The sequence below is a fragment of the Ascidia mentula genome, chromosome 3, assembly GCF_947561715.1.
Source record: "Ascidia mentula chromosome 3, kaAscMent1.1, whole genome shotgun sequence".
NCBI classification, from domain to species: domain Eukaryota; kingdom Metazoa; phylum Chordata; class Ascidiacea; order Phlebobranchia; family Ascidiidae; genus Ascidia; species Ascidia mentula.
The window spans coordinates 4101117-4120610 of record NC_138568.1 but is presented as its reverse complement, the minus strand read 5'-3'; the positions used below and the strand labels follow the sequence as shown (position 1 = coordinate 4120610).

Sequence of the window (19494 nt, the reverse complement as noted above, 5' to 3'; positions counted from 1 at the left end):
TAACCAAAAAGAATTTTAAAATTCCCCGTACATCTTCGGCAAATATATTTGTCATTTTCGACCCGCTGTGTCGTCACCGTAAAATTTTTAGCAACCGCTTGATATAATATTAAGCGCAAGCTTTGTCGGGTTGCGAGCATAACATTGCAGTTGTAGTTTGTTGTGGGTTTTGTTTTATGCAAAATACAAGGGCAGTGGTAACTAATCGGTCTTAAGAAGCTCAGCTGGGCGGTAATAAAATGACAGAATGCTCCTACAGTTCGAAGTAATCGTTTCCAGCAATATCAGACGCAAGAAACCTTGGCCCAAAATCAGATGGATTGGAAAACAAAAGGAAAGCGTTTGTCTTTTGGACAGAAAGCGTGCGTCTATTCTGTATCTGCCGTCAGGGCGAACGAGACGTGTAATAACCGCGCTAAAATCACACATGAAGAATGTAGTATTCCTGAATACAAGTGCATCAGGTAATATCAACCTTGCTTGTCTATCAGAACAATTCCTTTTTCGTATGCTTAATATAAACATATGTTTTTTCATGTAAAAAATAATTTAAGAACATTACTGGTGGACTTACTTATAATTCTGAGAACCGTAATTTGGGTCATCGTAAAGGTTTAATTGATCATTGTTTAAATTGTATCATTTTATATGTAACAGGTGAATATGTGGTTGCTCTATTGATGAATGGTCAAATTGTACGACTACACAAAGATACCAACAAAGTCATCACTATACCAACATGCCCAGGCTTTACACCCATTAATACAAAAGGTATAAGTGAAAAATGCCAGGAGTATGTTGCAACTTAGTCATATTTTTCCATGGTATATTTTAAATTGCTTGTTTTATTAAAAAATTTGCAATTCAAGTTATTTACTATGACTTCATATTCTAATTCGATAATTTTCTGGTATAGACTCCAAGAAGATTCATCTTTACGTCAGTGATGATGGTGGATGCATTTTGTTGATTGTTGACTGCAGTAAAATCAATGTGTGGGAGCAAGTTGAACCTGTGGGAGCATCTACTGATATTGGAGAGTGGAGTTTGGTTGATCTTGGCCTGGGACCATTGAAATCTGTTTCATTCAAAGAAACTGAAGTGCATGCAATTTTTTTTAGAAACCAGGTATAAACTTGATTATTAGAATTTCTTATTATACATAATTTAACACAAAGTACTACATAGTCTTTGTTGTTTTAAGTTAAACTTTACTTAAGTATGATAGATGTTGCAATAAATCATTTTTAGAAATAAGAAAGGTTCCTTTTTATATTTATCAAACTAATCCTAAATGAAATGGCTTGTGTTGCTTCCAAAATTTTCACAACAAACTTATTTAAAGAGACTGGCCGATAGTGAAAACAAGTCAATATAGGCCAGTCTATTTATTCCCAGAATTATGAGTAAATGCATTATTAGTATTCCTAAACACTGTTTACTTCACAACTTACTTATTTCAGATTCAGGGCAAATGTTGCCTCTGCACTTTTGTGTGTAACCATGCCGACCAGCTGGTTGTTTGTAATCTGCTTCTACATTGGAATGATGAAGAAATTATGGATCCAAACACTCCCAACTTTACATCATCAGCTTCTTATCACACTTATCCTTTCAATGACTTCCAACCATCTTGCAGAGCTATCAGGTAATACTGTGATAATTTAATGTTACAGTTCAGTATTGCAAATGCCCTCTGTTTGTTACTCCTTAAGAATATTAGAAATCTTATTTCTAAGTTAAATAAAATTTGTATGAACTGTAAAACCTGAGCTGGTGTGTGTATGGTAAGACTTGTTCCTAAATGCTTTTATTGTTCTAGGCCTATATCTTAATTCTATGAACCATCTAAAGCTTGTAAGTTTAATTACATATTTAAAATACCTGTTCAGGATTCGTGGAGCCTTTGTAGCGAGAATTACACACAATGGCCAGACTGTTGCAGTTGCATTGAATCAAAGGCAGCCAAACCAAACCCAGATGCTCTTTCTTCATCCGTACACTTCAACATCTGTTGCCACTGACCTCAAAAGCATGGGATCAAAGGGAAACAATGTTCTGGCACAGTTTGCAAAGTAAGTTTCACTTTGTTTAACAGCATGTTAAATTATGTAAAAGTTATTTTTTAGTGTCGTTGACTAGTTATTAAATATAATAATTTTGTTTTTGTGGTAAAATGTATCTTTGAATAGATTTGCAATCAGTGGTATACGGGTAACAGTTAGGTGGTCTAGATGAGACATATTGGCAGGAAATATTTTTAATATTTGACCTTTGTTCATTTTAGAACTTACTGGGTGGTGGACATGGCATGGACGTGTGATGACCTCTTTCTTGCATGCATGACTGGTCGTGGATCTCTGTTTCTCCTCTCAAAGCTGGGGCATCCCCTTTTAGTAGCCACACACAAACAAGGAATTGAGTTTGGACCTTCCATTTTTATTCCTCTGCTACCATTAATTGAACATGACAAGTAAGGCATTGAATCAAAGATATTTGAACGTGTTTCTAGACTGTATTCAAAGTATGCTTGTTTGATATTATACCCATTATACTATGCACAAACTGCCAACAACAGTAAAGCAAAAATTATTAAACATACACCTTATCATGATTTTTACCAGAAAAAAGGATCACACACCAAATGTTCCTGCTCGACGCCCGGGTAGTCCAAATTCGCTTGCATCCTCAATGATATCGGAGAAGTCGTGGAGGCAGCGCTTTTCTGTGACTGCTCATCCACGACTACCAATTTTACTATGCAGTGATGGTTACATCGTCACTGCCCTCCAAATTACAGAAATTATTCGGTCACGAGATGTCGCCACACTTTCCTTGGTGGAAACAAATCGTCATTTGAGGAGGATTGTTGACAAGTACAAGCTGGAAGTAAGCTTAAACACTGTTGAACATATTTTTTACAGATTTGTAATGGATTAGTTCACAGATAATGAATAAGAACAATCACAATGTCCTGCTTATTTACAGATTTAACTTTTTTAGTGTTTTTTATATCTTGTATTTCGTTTTACAGTTTTGTACAAAAATGCATGACATTGTGATTGTTCTCAATCTTTACCTGTGAACTAATTCATTTCTCCTGTATTTTTGCTGCTATATTTATATTCAGTGTTTTAACTACAATATGCAGTAGCATAAGACAATTTTGAAAATTCATTTTTACTTTTAGGCCAGCGCCTTAACTACGCCTAGGTATGACTTTCCTGGTATTCTGGTTGATCAGGCTAAGTTCAGGGAACACAGACTGTCAAGACTTTATGCCAGGTGGTTTAAGGTTAGTGGATTAATCTGCACCGATTATAATCATTGGACAGTGGTTACAACTAAAGTTGCATTCAAACTGCTTTTTACAGAAGAAGAAAAGTGACAGAAAACCACTGGCAGAAAAACAGAATGTGGCTGAAGACAGTTTTACTAAAGAAAATGAAGACATCAAGAAGCTTGTTTACAAGTACTTGGTTTTGTTTTTCAAAAATTTTTATGCAAGCTACAAATTTGTTTTTTTTTATTGGAAATTTTTGTCATGAGTATTTATCCCAGCACTGGTTTGCTGCAAAGAACAATGTCATTTTGGTGTAGTAATGTAACTTTTATATTTTCAGATTTGAGGAGGAAGAGGCTGAAGGTGAAATTGTGGAGAATGAATCACCAGAGAGTCCAGGTTTACTGTTTGTGATTGTAAAAAATTTGTAGAATTTTTTGCTTAAACACCTAGCATTTAAACATGGTCACATTGTAACTCTAACAAGGAAAATAACGATTCATACTAAATTTTTTATTAAAAAAAAGTGTTGATTTGTCCCTAAATAGGTTGTTGTGCATAGTTTTAAACATTTAGTAATTGTATGTTTATTGTGTTATTGTCAGATGAAGCAGAAAACAAAGAAAATGTGAAGAAACCGTCTGGCGCCATTTTAAATGCAGATGAGGGAAAAATTAGTTTTGCTGACCTCAGTTTGACCTTGGACCCACAGACAGTGGAAGATTCATTCGATGCCAGTGCAGTAGATGGAAGTAAGTTTTAATTTTCTCAAAAAAACAAATTGTTCCACTATTAAATTTTTTTTTAAATTGTAGTTTGGTAAATTTGGACAAATATATTTTTTCCCTGTTTTTGCAAAATTTTTACTTTTCCGAAAATGGTAACTTTAGTTTTCTTTTTTGTAAATGGTTTTGTCCTGAGTTCTTATAAGAAAGACATTCATATATTTATCAGTTTAGAAGACATACCATGCACCACACACCACAGTTTCCATTCTTCTTGTGCAGAAACACTAATGGAATCGCTGAAATATTGCATAACAAAGATGTGTAGCTCTTGGGGCATCATTGTGTCAGAAAGGACATCAGAAACTGAAAACTTTCGAACTGAAGGCGTGAAGAGTAAAGATGATCTCCACACTTTCTTCTTGCAGTCTGTCACTTCTCTTTGCGTAGTTTTGAATGAAGTGAGTATGCTTGACCTGATTGGTTGCTTGGCAACATAAACACAATGGCCATTTGTTTGGCTTTTGCAATGTCCATTTGTTATATTAACATTTGGCAAGATGTATTTTTTAAAAGAGTTTAAAAAACATTTTCTTTTCAAAATTGGCCCTTTTTTATTTTTTTTTAAATTGTGAAAATAGTTTTTTTGGATAGTTGGTGGAGTTGTTTGTAAATTTAACCACAAAAACTGAGTTTTCCAATTTTTTCTTTTGTAGTGTCAGCACCTGGCACATTGTCTGCCCTGGTCGTTAATGGAAGGTCATCACCACGACAAAACTGAGGTTCACATACAGGAAATGTTGTGTGACCTTGAAAAAACCTTCGGTGACAAAATTGCCGCCCTCACTGCATGGAGTTATGACCAACTCCCTTTAGTGGCAGCAACTATGCACGTTATTATTAGATCCATACTTAAAAATCACAGGAGTGCGCCAGAGGGTTGTTCCTCGATCACAGAGCTGTCGGATAATTTCTCAGTAGCTGTTGCCATGTTACTCCAAACTGAAAGGACCCTGAGTCTTGTTCATAGGTAACCGTTATGTTTGACAACGTTTTCTCGCTTAAAAAAAATACTTAATATGTGATTGTTAAAGTCTCCAATATTTCATAAAATATGTCACTTTTACATGCTGTCCTTGCACTAAATTTTCGATGTGAGAAGAAGCCTTAGCAGATAAAATAATTTAAACTGATTTTTTAAACTGAACTTTTTAAGACTAAATCATCTGTAAAACGGACTGTCATGCGATAAATGCTTTAACATTTTCACAGTTACCACGAGGCAGAAACTGTCGGTGGAAACCAGTTTCATCCACTCTCACAATCCTTTCGTTCTCTTGACGTTGCTTCTATGCAAGGGTTACCTCATGGGACATACGCAAGACCTCTGATGCTTTTTCCTGTTTGGAAGGACATCTTGAATTACTTAACTGACCTTTCCAAGTCTGAACCCGATATTCAGGTAAACTGAAGCTTTTACAACACGTGTTTAGAAATTTGTGGTCAAAAATCTCTTCCGAATCATTGCCACAATCCGAATAAATGTAAACAGACGTATCAGTGTGATAATTTCTCTTTTTATCATAAATAAAACCACCATTGTTATTTTTACTCTAACATTGTACAATGTGACTCTGTAATATATTGCATGTGTGTCACAAACGCAATTATTTCAACCTTTTTAAACGATTCCAGGTCGATCCGTCTATGCAACATCTCCTGTCCTTCCTACAGCGCTTGCTTTTGAGGTCAATGACCCAGGGTGACCTCTCGCGTGGGGTCATCCTGCCCACCGTTCATTCGATGACGAGCTTGCTTTCCCAGTACAAACTGGACGCAGCGCTACATCTCGCTTCAGTCGCGGTCAACGAACAATTCGCGAACACCCGTTTATGGAAAAGTACAACTTTTTTTTTTTTTTTTTTTACTTAATTTCAGTGAAAATCAATTTATCAACATAGTTTCTCAAATAATTACATTGTAAGTTTTATTTAATGTAAATGGCCCATCGCTCGACTTTTCACATTGTATTAAGTTTCTGTTGCACTTTGACGTTCCACCTGTCAGTAGAACTATCTACATAGAATGGCATAAATAACAACGCTATGTCGGACCATGGGCCCGTAATGTGCTTGCTTTTGTTTCGCGCAGACGAGAAATGGCAAGCAGTGGAACTTCTATGCAGTTGCATGGCCTCCTATTTCACAAACGGTGACATGCTGTTCACGACCCAAGAGCCAATGAAACGTTCATTTCAGATGGAAAGAAAGTGGGCGACCGCCGCAATAAGGTAGTTGTACTTTCCTGTTTTCTCAACAACCAGTATTTCTACATGGATTTCTTGCCTGATAGGACCCTGAGGATTTCCGACTCTTGGACCGCCGGACTTGCGGTATCTTTTCTCCTCTCCTCCGGAAGAATTAAGGAGGCAAGCGTTCTTGCCATGGACGCAGGAGATTGGAGAAGTGCCACTGTCCTCTCTGCTATATGTAATAAAGTCCGCGCGTTCACCGATGAAGGCTGCTCTCTCGGCGTACTGAACGGCTCCGAGGGCATGAAAAAGAGTTACACTGCTCTTGAGATTCTACAGGAGAGATTCAAGAGCTTGATTCCATCCTCATTCCTGGAGGAATCCGGCGATGATGATGATGAAGCGGAAAAATGGTTCCATTTTGATCCAGAGAACGCCTACAGAGAGCTAACTGATCTCTTTCTTGTCGCCGTTATGACCGGAAATGACCTCGCCTCGTGGGCTGCAAAGTTTACTTTGGGTCGTTTGAAAACCTTGTGTCAAGGGTTGGGTTTTTTCGTGGATCCGGATACGTATCTCCCCGCTCCTCCTCTTTACCTGCCCCAGCCGACAGTGGATGACACCAAAGGTAACAAGATATATTTATTCAATTGAGCAGCAGATATAGGTCTCTTTAGTGCAGCAGCCGACTGTTGCACTGCACTGCCTGGTAAACTAACTAGGAATATTATTTCTCTTTTGCTCATATTTTTAATCCAAATACACAAAATCTTCTCTTACTATTGGCAATTTACAAAACACGTTGTAAGGTAAAGTTGAGATTGACTATCTTTTGTAATTTTAGCCTTCACCAACTCCAGGTACCCTAATATTTTGTAACTTTTTCGCAATGAAATGAGTCTTTGTTTTATTACCTTACTAACATGTTACAGGTGATGCCCAATCAGCCGCACTCCGCCAAAAGATATCCACTCTCCTCAGATTCACATTAGTGATATTCCATTCTATCGGCATCACCCAGGACGCATCCTCGTGGTACATCCGGAAGCTGGAGGAGAGATCAAGATCCCCAACATCCTCCGCTTCCGAAACTCTTCACAAAACTGCTACGGAGAGTTTTGACTCCGAAGAGTGCCAAAGTCTTCTCTCTGCGTTCCGGGAAACCTGCTTCCTGATGTGGGCTCTTCATGTCCGGGAGCAGATCTCTCTTTACTCCAGGAGGTATCAAGTCCTCCGAGAGACGGGTCAGGATTATGAGTCTTCCGCTTGGGAGTGCTTGCATTGGGTCGGAAGACTTCGTCCCTTCGCCAAGTTCATGCAGTGCGAACCAGAGCTTCAGGATCTGGTCCTGTGTCTAGTTGCTTCGGTTAAACTAGACTACGACGTTGCATCCCTGCTTGCCACGTATTTTCACACCCCAAAGCTCGTGGAGCCGAAGGTTGAGACGAGGTACAAGCAGATCATGTCCAAGATGCGCAAAATGACAGTCCCGGTGCAGCGAAACGGAACTCTTGCTGGAACCGATTCCGAATCTGAAACACAAAATCCACACAACCAAACCTTACAGCCGTTGACTGTGTTCTACCAGCGCCAGTGCAAAGCCTACTCCCATCAGACTGAAAATAGATTTTTTCCGCATATCTTTATGAAGCAGAAGCCGCTTGATGGGACTGGAACCTCCACCATGTCAAACACTCTTATGAGCGTTGATGAGAATCTTTTGCCTTCTGATGCCGGGTTCGTATTCGAATCCGACCGTCTTTACCACCAGTTTGTTGCGCAACTCTTCGACATCGTCCTCGACAAATCCCTGGCGCTGCGCAAGTTTTCAATGACTGGGAAAAGGTCGAAGAAATCCAAATTCCCGAATAAGCTTCTGGTGTTGGGAAACCGTTTCCAGATAGCGACGGAGGAACTGAATTCGGTGGCAGACGTAAACGTGTCCAGACTGAAGCGGTTTAGCACCCGAATAGAAGCCCGAGGTCCTCCGGAATATTTCTCCACTCCGAAGTCAGCTGTAAAGAAAACTTCATCGGTCGGTGATTTGATCGCGTCTCCCGCTCGCGAACTCAAGTTCTCCATCAGCGAATACACTTCGATGGGAAGTCCTGAGAAGGCGCGCATTCTGCGTCGTTACTTCAGCCAACCTGAAGTCAACGAAAGCCAAGAGAATGTTTGTGAGGACCCTTTGGAAGCCAGATGCCCTCTTTTGGACGCGGAGAAAGTTCCGATCGGTATGCAAAAGCGTGTGCAGCGACTTACCTCGTATGCCAACTGGCTGGAACACTGGTCGGAGAGGCACTTGCCCAGTCAGAAGCGTGGCTCTACGTCTGCTATGAGGCTTAGCGTCACCAAAGACCAACTGCTCACAGGTACGTTTATGAATAGTACATTAAGTATGATATTAAAGGGAATCTTACTCCAACTGCTCTTTCGGGTTATTACCTGCGCAGCTTATGAATTGGCGTTAGGAATTATTTAGGTTTATTAAAAAATTCGTGTGGTATTTTTAAACATCTGTCTTGGATTTTTCCAAAAAGATAAGCCAAATATCAACTTTGGAAGTGATAATCTTTACGGCCGAGCCAGACTCAACTGTGAACATATGTACGAATGCCACTAGCTGTATTACAGGTAAACGGTGTGTTCTGTTTCCAGGTTTGGTTGTGGCTGAGTTACGGTTCGGAAAAAGGGATTACTTTCAAATGACCGGAACGGGGTCGGATCGCACGAGCGACGCCGGAAGCGCGAGAGACATTCCAGAAAGCGAGGATGACGTCACAACTGTCAGCTTGATCGCCGAAGAAGTGAGTGCAAAAGATGCAGAATATCTAATGGAAGATTACACAGTATTTCTTCATTTAAGAACCAACAGGTGGCCGATTCAAGCGACGCAGCGATCTCCAAGGCGGTAAGTGACCACTTGATGGCAACCGACGGCGATCAAGTGCCCCAGGTGGAAGCTGATGAAGCCGCGGAAGAAGGTATGACGTAATTGCGTGACTAGACCAGTACCTGTTAGACTAAATGATCCTGCAACTTTTTTTGGATGAAAAAAAACCGCAACTGTTCGCGCTGTGAAAGAGAACTCCTAATTTTGGTTTTCCAAACCACACACTGCAAATAAACCGGTTGTTACTGACATGTGTACAAATACATATTTGGTGCAGACTTCGACGAAGTGGACAAAACAATTATTAAGGAGGAAGACACGGAAGGAGATAAAGAGGAGGAAAAATCCTCACCAGGAACTCTTGCTGATAATCACGGAAGTAAGAACATCCCAAGTTTTCGAGACAAAGTTTATCTTTTGTGGTGTGGACGTCTATGTCCGTGAAATACACAACATTAGTTGCACAACAAGGGCCTTACTGCCATCAATGACACTGTCATCACCAGCGTTTTTTGTAATTTTTATGTGGTGAACTTCTCCATTGTCCAGTGTCAACAAACCTCTATGGTTTAAAATTTACAAACCTCTTAATCGCCACCAAAATATACCCGCTAACTCTTGACATATAACGCAAGATGCAGAGAATCGTATACGTGTAAATATTAGAAATTTCGTAAAATTTTTATGTATTCTTGCTTTCCACCTTTGGTCTTGGGCATTACACAATTTGACAAACTTTCGATTTTAACAGAAGACTCGACCCTGAGACCGGAAGATCTTCAAGACGGTGAAGATTCTCAAGCTCCTGGTACAAAACTTGTTTTTTTCCCTCTTGCTAGTTTTTAAAAACAATAAAATTTCATGAAATATCCTACTCATAAGGTTTGTGTTGAAGTCGTATCATAAAGTCAAAAAATACTGTGGGTGTTCTGTACTTAACACTAAACAACACCCAAGATACAAAACACAGCGTCCAGTTACCATGTACTCTGTGACACAACAACTGTAATATTCTATTGCAGAAAGCACAGTTGGAGCCTCAACCGCAGAGCCTGACGGCGGCGGCATCCGAAAACCCCCCACTCCAACCCCCGTTACCCAAAGTGACTCCTCAGTAGCCGGCGTCGTCCGCGGCGAGATCCAAAACGTACTACTTGCTCAGCAGGTGTCGCTCCTGAGTCAGATTCTTCTCGGGCAGACCATGATTGCGTCACAAGGGGGCGCAGCAACCGCCGGGGCTGGAAACCCAATACTTAACGGGGTATTACAGTCCTTGGTGCCGGGATTTTCCCTTCAAACCTCCCAGCTAGCCCCAGTCACCCAAAAGCCCCCAGAACCTAAACCAGTTGTAGAAGAGAAAATCCAGGAGGAAATATCCCAGTATCCGATGCAGGTGATCCCGAAGAGTCGGGAGCAAAAGTTTCCAATCCCGCTCTTCCACATCCCGGGCATCACCAACTCCCAAGATCCGAAAACAGCGAAGTTGCAGCGGACGCCGGGCTCGCGACAAGCGTGGGCTGCCTCGACAGCTGTGAAGAAGTCCCGATATGAAACAGAAACGTCCTCTCCTCCTCCAGGTCGTATGCGACTGATAAACCTCCAATCTCCGAGTAAACCTCTTCTGGTAAAGGACTTGTCCAAGACGGAGCCGAAGCAACTTGTTACAAATCCTCCAGTGCAGCCTCAGCCTCTTGGTCACAACCCAGACCGATACACCCACGAAACTCAAAATGACGTCACGAACGCACCGATGTCGGCCCCACACCCCCGAAGCCAACCCCAACACCGCGACCCACCCCAGCACCCCCACTCTCATTTTCTCAAATTTCCGGCCATTCCTCGACGCGAACTTGCATACACGTCAAGGGTTCCCGGGCCCTCGGCGTCGGGTGCCTACAAGACCCAATTTCCGATGACCCAGACGCACGTCGAGCCCCCAGCTCGTCCCCAATTCGCCCCGGCCCTACCCAGGAGGGCGTGGTCGGCCGAAACCGTGCCAGTGCCCTTTTCACGAATTAGGGGCATCCCCCAGGACAGACAGGCCCCAGTTAGAAGAGAGTTGGTGCCGAGGCTGATCGACCCTAAAGAGGTTCTGGCTTACGAAGGGAGGAAGCACGGTTTTCAGTCAGTGTCCAAGGTAAGTTGTATGCGTGTGCACCATGTACCAAAACGATCATTGTTTTTTCAAGACGAAATCGCAAACCTGATAGTTTTACCAAACTGTAACAATTAGAAGTGTGTACGTAAAACCAGTCACTTCAGGTCACGATTTTATGCAACCAAAAACTATTATTTAAAATAGGTTTACCATAGCTAAACATATTTCTAATTCTTACAGTTATATCAAGCAAACTGTTTTTCTTGGTCTAAAAGCACTGTACAACCAAATATTTGAGCAGATACTGATGTCTGTTAATAACTATTAGGCAGATCATCCGTGAAGGTTTACAATAACGCCTTATCGCGTTTAAACTTGTTTTTTTGGGGGGTTAGAAACCTGGCGCCAGCTCACGAGCGCCTCCAGTGCCTTTAATGAAGGTGAAAGCGCCGCCGTTTGAATCCGGACCAGCCAGGGAACGCGGTGGACCCAGCGTCGCTCACCGTGAAGTCGACGACAAAGAAAATGTAGACCCGGATAAAACAGCACTGAGAGAACCCAGAACAAGAACGAAGGCCGAACCGACGAAGAAAGGTTTGCCAATTTTTCTTATTTTTATGATTTAAATGCTTGCAATGTCCCGTGCGTACTGGTAGACACGCGTTGTAATAAACCAATCCGATAATCCAAATCCGAAAGTTTGCATGTAATGATAAGGGCATAGAATTCCACCCTGATTAAAACCTCAACATCAAGTCTATAATGATCACTCGTTACGCATGGCTGAGCGCCACACCTGGTCTTGAAGCCAGCTGGTCGGAAGAACAAACACTGCAGCACTTAAGCACCTCGCTTTTTTCTTTGACGCAACAAAATTTTTCGACCCATATAATGCCAGTATCTCGTATGGTGCTGGAAAAATCGACAAGCTTATTTTTAAGTAGAAAACGTGTTCATACTTGCTGGAGAGCTGGTTACTAAGGTTTATCGGATTAGTTTGGTTTCAGGTGTGAGTAAAAGCTTGGCTCGTTATATCATATAACCGATTACAACTTGGACACAATAAACACTTTACATCAAAATTTCAACAACGCTTTGTCTGTGGAACTGTGCAAGGTTATTTAAGTTGAAAAGGAACCCCAAAAACTTCAGAAAGTAAACGGGTTTTCAATTTTACCGTCGTTAGTATTTTATTTTGGTATATTCTAATGCGTTTGTTGCGCAAAGATTTAAAATGCATCCTTAGCAGTTTTTGCTTAAAACCAGCGGATAGATCATGAATACCTAAATTTGTTATATTGGGAAAGGCTGTGTCGAATAATGGCAATACAGCTTTTTTTCCGACTGACTACAAAGAGTAAATTGCTGTACTTATGTTGTGTTGTTCGCAGAAGTCCAGCAGATGGCGACAGAGACCCCATTCGAAGGTTATCTCAATCAAGAGGCGATCAACCGCGAGGTGGCGATGATGAGCGGTAGTGACAGTGATGGTGTAATGACTCCAGCCGATGCTCATTTCGTTGCTTCTCTGGCGAAAAAGGTTACATTGATTGAGCTAATTTGTAGGATCTCGCTTTACGTAATCATTTTTGTAACATAAATATCACAGTGTATAGCAATATGGAACGAAATTGTAAAAAATCTCCAGGATTGTGTTTTTGTTTGCGTAAGCCGGTATAGTGCGTGTTGGCTGGTATAACGCCTTTGAAACGCTTTCATTGTGAAAGTTCACTTAGAAATTGCATCTCATAGGAAAGTGACGTAACCACCCAAAGTGCATTTTCCACTTCACTGATCACAGATCCAACAATTGCAGTTTTCCGCCTGCGCATCAAACCTGGAATATTTATTATATGTAAAAATATTTTCAAGGCTCCTCACAAACCCCGGATGAAGGACGCGCAGATGCAGGTCATCATTGAAGATAAGGAGGAGAGTCCCAACTCATCAACCCTGGATGAGGAGCCTGGAGATTACAGAGACAAACTCACGACCAAACCATTAAAACCTCCTCCGGACATCTTCCTCAAACTGAGGTAGGCAAAAGCGCCTCCTTGTTATTTTACAAACTTTACTCTAATTCTGTTGCTAGGCTTGAGACTGACGTAGTTGCTGAGCCGGACACGGTTGACCGCACCGGATTTCTCCACGTTGGTGACGTCAGTGTCGAGAGCGTGAAAAGGGGGTTACCACAAAAGTCGGTGAGTAAAAACCGCCTAACACACTGAAAGTATTGGAATGTGAATTAATATTTTCGTAAAACTATGAAATATTCGCAGGCGGAAATAGACAAGTCACGCAATTGCGCAATAAATAGTGTAGTTACATTTTTTAACCAAAGAAAGTATATAACACCGCCGCCTAGAAATTGATCCGTGCTGACGGTCTTACTTGATACAGACCCCAGCCGAAATCCACTACAAGGCTGTTAATGAACTACGGCCTGACGTCACACCATACGCACCGGGATTTCCCCTCGAAACAACAACAAACGTGGAGTCAATTCTATCTGACCACTTGAAGGACGTGAACAGGGTAAGTTTGATTGCGTAACATACTTAGTTGATAAATTGACGTAAAACGATGAAAAAATGGAAGGTTTCATTGCTAGAGGTATCAGTGACACTTTTCTAATTTTAACACCCTTGTGTGTGTTTTTTTTTCATACTAACGGTGCTTATTTAAGCGAAATATATTCCCCTTCCCGTTTTTTAGCTTGTCGTGCTTCTTTCGCCTTTTTTCGCGCGTGACTATTTATCGCCATGTTGGCGTTTTACTTCCTACTTCCTTTTTCTTTTTGCCAGAAGAGCCGTTAATTACTAGGAAATATATTTGTCTTGCGTAAGAACACGGACATTTTTTAGCTTACAGAAATAAACGTTTCCGTGTACTTTATGGCATTTTTTTTGTAATTCTGTGAACCTTCATTACTTGATAAAACTTTTAGAGACCTTTTTATTGAACTTCAACACTGAAAGTCTTTATCTTTGGGAAAGTCTCGCACGGATCCACGATAAGTCGCTGCGGGCCCTTAGGGATCCATTTACCCACAGTTTAGAAACCCTGGGGTACATTGAATGTGGCAAACACACAAAAAATCATCAAAAAACGTGCATATCATGAATCTGAAGAAACGAGCGACTGTATGCAACTGTCAGGGTTTAAAGAAATTGACTGAAACTCCCATAGTTTCATCACAAGACTATACTTTCAGATTCGCGAGGTTCGTGAGGTCACGCGTGAAAGATGGACTTCTGCTATGCAACAAATGGGAGCTCAACTCGACGCTATTGACGTCATGGCTAAAAATATGAACGACGACTTCAAGGTAAACAATATACGTGACCAAAATCGTGCTTGAGTTTTTAAAATAAATATCTCTAGACGGTGCCTTAGAGACTGTATATCAATCTAGCCGGCAATAATGGCTATTCTTTTAGTTACAGATAAGGTTTTATCTGAAAGGTCCAAACCGTTTGATTTTGATTCCTCATATAAGCTGTTTCTCTATATACGTTGGCCCTTAACGTCCAGTATTGCTTTCACAGAGTTCGGAGAAACTGATCAGAACTATTGATACCTTGGGTGAAGTTATGGCTCCGACCGAGAAGCGAAGGTACCCACAGTTAAAAGTGCTTAAATGTCCGAATGTAAAAGCAGTCGTCGTAAATAACTAAAATATTACCTGAATAATTCACCATTCGTGCCTTTTTTTGGTCAAGTGTCGGAACCAATGATATAACGAGTCTTTGTTTGTCAGTGCAAAAGCCTTGCTTGTTCACCTATTGTTCAATTTCATGTGAAGTGTCCGATTTTATATAGATATCCCCGCCATCAGGAGAGGAGCCTGAGGCAAGACCCTGAACTGACAGCCGTGAAAAAACTTTCGCCACGAGGTGGAGGCAGAGACACGCACTATGTCAGATCACCAACCAAATTATCTCCAAGGCAAAAACACTTCTGAACTATCCCTGTACATTTGTAGCATGTGTTTGTAACTAATGCATTTGTACTGCAATTACAGATCATACGAAGAATCACGTGGCAGTGGTTTGGAACATTTCCCGCGGTCACGTGATGTGCGTCACGGTGACCCTTACGACTTTAAAACGTCATCATCGAGATACAAGGCTCGCCTTCAGGAAGCGTACCAACTCTCAGCGCCTCCTGGTGGCGGTAAAGATTTTTTTATTGTAGCTTTTCGCATTTTTTTTGTTTTTTTTTGCAATTAACAAACTTTCTGTTTTTGTCTTTTCTTTTTGAGATTTATTTGCAACAAGTATTTGCACTTTTTACTTGCACCCAAAATGAGTCAAGTATCCTCTTGGCTTGACCATAGTAATTTTGCCCATGATAATCAATCGCCCATTTTCTCAGAACGATCAGTCCCAGAGTACAGTGACGTCGACGATCACGTGTCCAGTTCGTCTTCAGCTTCCATGTTGTACTCAGCGAAGCATGACCGCCCGTACGAGACGCCCAGAGAATTTCCAACCATTGCGGAAGTCGACGATGACGTTTCCATGACGAGTTCATCTATGGAGAAAATGGACGCCAGGCGGGGTATGCAAGTTCTAACTAAATTTAATGGAAAACAATTAAAGCATTGTCTTCATTCGTCATGGCTGCTATTGCGGCCGGGCGTGATGCAATTGTCGATGTATACAGGCGGATTGTCAGACGAAACGTTGGTGTACGTTATTTTTTGCCGGAATTCAAATTTTTATTATCATTATTCCAATGTATTTCACTTTAACGCTTGTATTTTCAGCTTCAATTCAACGACAAGAGCAGTTGGTTCGCGACTTGATCGAAGACAACGAGTCATCTAATCTGAAAGTGAAATCTTTTGACCAGAGGTAACGTCATGTTTGTGTACCATAAAGCGCAATCTCAACAACATTAAGTCCAAACGCTATACGCCAGCCTGCTCTTGCTAATTTATCCCACATGTCAAATAACATAACGTGATTTGAAACAGGTCGGACATAGAGCGTCAAAAAGTCCGCCGCTGGATGGAGCAAAAGCGTCGCGAACGGACGGGGGAATACCAGGAGCGCGTGAAGGCGCTGCGCGAGGCCGAAGCGAAACCGTTCAAGGGGGCCGGTGGTCACGTGACTCAGAAGCAAATCGAGGAATCGCAAAGAAGGAGGGAAGAGCGAAGGAGGTGGGAAAAGTGGTTGTTGTCTGTTTTGAACGTTGCGCGAAACAGATGCGGTGTTGCTTCAGTTGTCTACACTTGTGCCTTCTGTCACGTTTTACACCACTTGACGCCCGCGGTTTCCTTAGTGCATTACGCGGAACACTGGGGTTTGTTAGTAAATGAAGAGGTCCATTAGCTGCCATCCGGTTTCAGGCAAACTCTATTAGTTTACTTGACATTTTTGGCGCTGTTGAGATATCCTAGTCAGCATAAATAACCTTGCAGAGTTTCTCGGAGAAAAGTTTGGGAAACACCAACTTACACGACAAACTTCGTCATTTTAAACCTTAAATAAATAGAAGTATTTTCTACTTCGGTTGTTGACGGGTTTTGCTGTGTTTTATCTCAACACATTCATGTTTGTCCCTCAATACTTCAGGCAAATGCTGCACACCCACCATAATCAGCGAGTAAACGAATCAGTTCATCTGATGGAAGAGATTAGGAGTGAAAAGCCAAGATTGCCTGAACACAAGTCATCACACTCCGCTGGGTAAGTATATGAATATAATCTGCGCTTACAACTGGAGTTTTGTGAAAACGGTTTGTTCCGCAAAAAAATCCTGTTTACTACCAAATTGTTTGTTGTAATTGCGAGCCACTATGCACCAGTGTATTTCAATTTAGTACATGTACGTTTTAATGGACTTTGTTGCCTGTGCGTCATGGATATCAGCTTTCCACTACTATTGTCACTAAATACACTTTAGGGTGTTAATCGACCTCCATTCTACGACTAATAAGGAAATTACTGTCTTTTTAGAGAGAGGGCTTTCGCCAAGTCTTCGAAAACCAGGCGCTCCCCTTTGAAAGAAGGTATAGCTTAAAACTTATTTCTATGCAGATGCTTTGAGTCATTATCAGCTGATTTATTGTAATTTTAAAATAAGTCAATTTCACTTTCATAGAAATTATCAGTTTTTGCAAACCATATACAAGCTTAGCACAATATACGAGATTAAAATTGTGATTCCAGCCAAGATATTGCTTTTTTGAACAGATATATTTCGCCTATGATACGGCATCCTCAGTATTCTATAGGCAACCAATAAAACAACAGTAATTGTAATGATTGGAATCATTAGCACACTTTAAGACTAATATACGAGATATATCTGCACTATCACACAAACGCATCTACAGCACTTACACTTTCCTTGCAGTGAACGGCCATCTTAACACGACATACCGGATTAACAAGCGATCGACACCTTACAAAAAGAAACCTGCAAACCAGGTAATGTCGACTTTTCACCACAGGGAAATACATTTTTGTATAAAAGTATAACATTCATCTTTTCTATTGCTCCAAAGGCGTATCGAGAACAGAAAGGTCATGGGTCATACTCGTCCCCTGACACAGGTTAGTGAGTTCGGATTCTTAGTTAAAATCTGGTTTCGATGATTATTTGCTTGGAAGCTGATCAAGCCTGCTTTGAAATATAATTTCGTGTTTGTGTGAATGTTGGCGATGGTGTTCCGCCAAATAACTTAATTTACCACTACTTGACAACATGATTAAGTTACGTTGCTTACTATCGTTTACGTTATGATCAAAGAAAGGATAAGCTATAACATGTTGGAAATTACACCATGATTTTTGGTTAAGACAGTAAGCGATGGACAAAACTCGACTACAGAATCAAATTTTTTAACGTCCGTGAATTCACGCGCAGTTGATCCCATGAGCGATGTGTCTATGTCGAGTGTACTCAGCACGTGGAAGCTTAGCGATGACGTCAGGCGCTTGCTGTACGGAAGCGTGGAAAAGCGAAACAAGGGTCACGTGACTTTTGACCTCGACGACCAATCGTCGAGAAGCTCTGAGAGTCACGTGAGTGGGATGCCACCTGATGACCTAGAGATGAAGTCATGCGGAACGGCCAGCTTGCTTGGCGATGTTGATTGGAATGACGTAGACGCGATGGTTGCAGCGGTCGACCGAGCGTGACGAAGTTAGGGTGCATCATGTTTATTAGTTTAAATAGGTTATGTTGTATTGTAACACTTGCTTGTATAACGTGTCTACAGTTGCCCACACCATTTGGTCTCTGTGAAACTTTAAAATAGGCGTTAGGATTTAATTGTGCTACAGATGGAATTGCGCTGGAAATGCTCTTTAATTGGGGAGTGGCAAAGTTGAGGATCATTTTTAACAGTTAGATTCAAATACTGTCGGAACGTGAACATGTTTACTCTCAACTGAATACTGAGAAATGTACTATGGTAATTTCTTGGTGCCAACACACATACTTTCAAAATATTAGGCCGTTTGATGTTCGTCGTCAATTTGTGGTTATTATATTTTGCTTTTGCAGCCTCTAAATTGCACATTAACTGTTTAACGCACACTATATACGTTCAGTGTTACAACCTGACACAATCGAAATTTGGTGCCTTATTTTAAGTAGATTACTGCAGCCGTTTTGTTTACAGTCGATTTTCATTCAGCCTGCTGACTGGTTTTTCACTTTTATATTATTTCTATGCGAGCCTTTTGCTTCAGCCGTCACGTGATTTCATTCGACCAAAGAACTGTTTTTAAACACCCTTATTTGACTAAACCAGTCGTTGGAAAACACCGGGTGCCGTTACAAATGTGCCAAGAAAATCGTCGAACAAAGACATGGGTTAACAGCCAACAACGCATTCTACTCAATCTGAAAAACATGCTAGTGCACTTTAGCGCCATCTGTTGTCTTAGCTATGTCAATGCGTGTGTGGTTTCTGATTGGTTTTGGCCGGTTGCAGCTTTTGACAATCACTCAACCGCCAGGCCCGCTTTTTCGTGAAATTGTACAGTATTTTCCTATATATTCTATGTGTGACGTTTATTTTCATACGAATAAACATAAACCTTGAGGTTAATGATGTTGTCGTCACATTGACTTTACGTATTTTTTTATTTTTATATCTTTATTATATCGCGATGCTTTCAAAAAATGTTAAAACGCATTTACAATATCTCAAGTGCACGAGAAAGAAAACGTAAAAGAAAATGCAATTAAACAAGAGTTACTCGCGCTCAAACTCTCCCACAC

At 41.0% G+C, this 19494-nt stretch overlaps 1 protein-coding gene across 1 annotated transcript; it reads left to right on the top strand.

The window, feature by feature from the left end:
* The first annotated feature begins 155 nt into the window (after window positions 1–155).
* On the top strand, window positions 156–19274 carry LOC145894461 (uncharacterized). Its single transcript, XM_082983054.1, has 40 exons — window positions 156–464; window positions 658–771; window positions 917–1128; window positions 1464–1648; window positions 1893–2075; window positions 2288–2473; window positions 2625–2889; window positions 3191–3295; window positions 3375–3472; window positions 3624–3682; window positions 3889–4035; window positions 4291–4469; window positions 4725–5038; window positions 5281–5470; window positions 5704–5908; window positions 6160–6298; window positions 6361–6887; window positions 7192–8631; window positions 8918–9066; window positions 9126–9243; window positions 9430–9531; window positions 9904–9960; window positions 10175–11289; window positions 11646–11844; window positions 12642–12790; window positions 13123–13286; window positions 13343–13451; window positions 13651–13785; window positions 14465–14578; window positions 14799–14866; window positions 15073–15198; window positions 15275–15426; window positions 15628–15813; window positions 16022–16109; window positions 16232–16417; window positions 16833–16946; window positions 17217–17269; window positions 17617–17690; window positions 17768–17816; window positions 18130–19274. Exons 1-40 carry the CDS (start codon window positions 248–250, stop codon window positions 18402–18404), a joined length of 8547 nt encoding a protein of 2848 aa, XP_082839180.1. The 5' UTR covers window positions 156–247; the 3' UTR covers window positions 18405–19274.
* Window positions 19275–19494: the final 220 nt, after the last annotated feature.